Source organism: Halichoerus grypus, chromosome 8, assembly GCF_964656455.1.
Source record: "Halichoerus grypus chromosome 8, mHalGry1.hap1.1, whole genome shotgun sequence".
Taxonomy (NCBI): Eukaryota; Metazoa; Chordata; class Mammalia; order Carnivora; family Phocidae; genus Halichoerus; species Halichoerus grypus.
Genome location: NC_135719.1, coordinates 78,048,543 through 78,050,395, shown reverse-complemented (window position 1 = coordinate 78,050,395; position 1,853 = coordinate 78,048,543). Strand labels below are relative to the sequence as shown.

Below are 1,853 nucleotides of genomic sequence, written 5' to 3'. Positions count from 1 at the left end.
ATTCATCAAGGTAATGTCTCCTGAGAGGCAAGCAATTGGCCTTCTCTGGGAGATACTTTTTATCACACCACATGCTTCCTCCAACCAGAGGCAGCAACACAATTTCTCAGTTAAGATTCTTAAAGAACTGTATTATTTTCATCTGGGACACCTAAACAGTAGTAAGGTACCTGGAAACTGATATTGAAACTATAGAAATTTAATGTTATCTCAAGTCAGTAAGGAAACTCCATAATACTTTTGTCATTTACGAAATCCTTCTATAAGTAAGAAATTGACTGCATACTTTCCTCATTGCCACTTTCATTTCTTTGTTCCTGAATGTATAGATGACTGAATTAAAAAAAGGAGTAAGAACTGCATCAAAAACAGCAAGAAATTTGTCTAAGTGTGATGTAGGGTGAGGCCAGATATAAACAAAGATACAAGGACCAAAGAACAAAATCACCACCATGACATGAGTTGACAAAGTGGAGAGGGCCTTGGATGAACCTCTTGAGGAATGTTTCCGAACAGTGATCAGGACAGAACTGTAGGAGACAATCAATATGAAGAACGATCCCAGAGATATAAACCCACTGTTGGCTGTGACCATGAACTCCAGACTGTAGGTATCTGTGCAGGCAAGTTTGATGAACTGAGGGAAGTCACAGTAAAAGCTGTCTAATAAATTAGGGCCACAGAATGGCAATTTTATAACAAAAACCAGCTGAATCACAGAATGGGTCAAGCCAATTACCCATGCAGCAACCAGAAGCAAAATACACATTTTTCGGTTCATAATAGTCAAATAGTGCAGAGGCTTACATATGGCAACGTATCTGTCAAAGGCCATGGCGACGAGCAGCACCATCTCCACACCACCAATGACGTGAAGAAAGAAGATTTGAGTGATGCAGCCACCAAAGGAGATGACTTTACGCTTTCTGAAAAGATCATAAATCATCTTGGGAGAAATGACAGAAGAAACTCCCAAGTCAATAAAGGAGAGGTTGGCCAACAGAAAGTACATAGGGGAGTGTAAGTGAGGGTTAGAAGCCACAGTGAGCATGATGAGGGAGTTTCCCATCATGCTTGCCACATAAAACGTGGAGGAGAACACAAAGAGGAGAAGTTGGATCTCCCAGGAGTTGGTGAGTCCCAGGAACACAAACTCTGACACCACCACAGAATGATTTGCTCCATCCATTATTTTATCAGCTAGAATGTTTCCAGATTCAAAAAGAAAGTAAAAAAGAAACTAAGAATGTTAATAAAGTTCTCTATTATAATGATTAATTATTCAAAGATATTCACAATGTGAAAACTATCTACCCCTCAATTCCTTCACAGGGCCATTATTAAATAAGCATTTTACCTGGTGTCACCTAAAGCACTTGAGTCACTTCCATATGCAATATCCCTAAAACCATGGCTTCCAGGACTATTCATCTATAAACAAGAAAATGAAGCAAATATGAAAACATTGTAGATGTGCATAGCAAGGATTAAGAGGGGGTAAGGAAGACAGTACAGTACAACACAATGAGAAAAAGAAAGAGGAGGTAAGAAAGATGGCATTTGCCAGAATTCACTGGTACCATTTTAATTGTTCACAGAACAATTCTTCAGCCATTCAAGTTGTCTCATTGCTTACCCTTGCGTCAGGCACATAATATGCCTCTTATAGTCATACCACTACCTACAATCATATTTGCAATTCACACAACACCCACAGGGTAGCAGTAAGCGTAAGACAACCAGGCATAGGGTATAGAGGTGACTCAAGAGTATGACAGGATAAAGGCAAGGGTAGATTAGATATTAATGGCACAGAGTATTTGCATGGGCACCCAGAAAGTATAAGTAAAAGT

At 39.4% G+C, this 1,853-nt stretch overlaps 1 protein-coding gene across 1 annotated transcript; it reads right to left on the bottom strand.

The window, feature by feature from the left end:
- Nucleotides 1-247: 247 nt before the first annotated feature.
- LOC118529673 (olfactory receptor 4F3/4F16/4F29-like) lies at nt 248-1,189 on the bottom strand. The gene has a single exon (XM_036082609.1). It carries the CDS (start codon nt 1,187-1,189, stop codon nt 248-250), a length of 942 nt encoding a protein of 313 aa, XP_035938502.1.
- Nucleotides 1,190-1,853: the final 664 nt, after the last annotated feature.

Excerpts from the sequence above, each read along its gene's own strand:
- LOC118529673 (XM_036082609.1), bottom strand. The coding sequence starts at position 1,189 with ATGGATGGAGCAAATCATTCTGTGGTGGTGTCAGAGTTTGTGTTCCTG.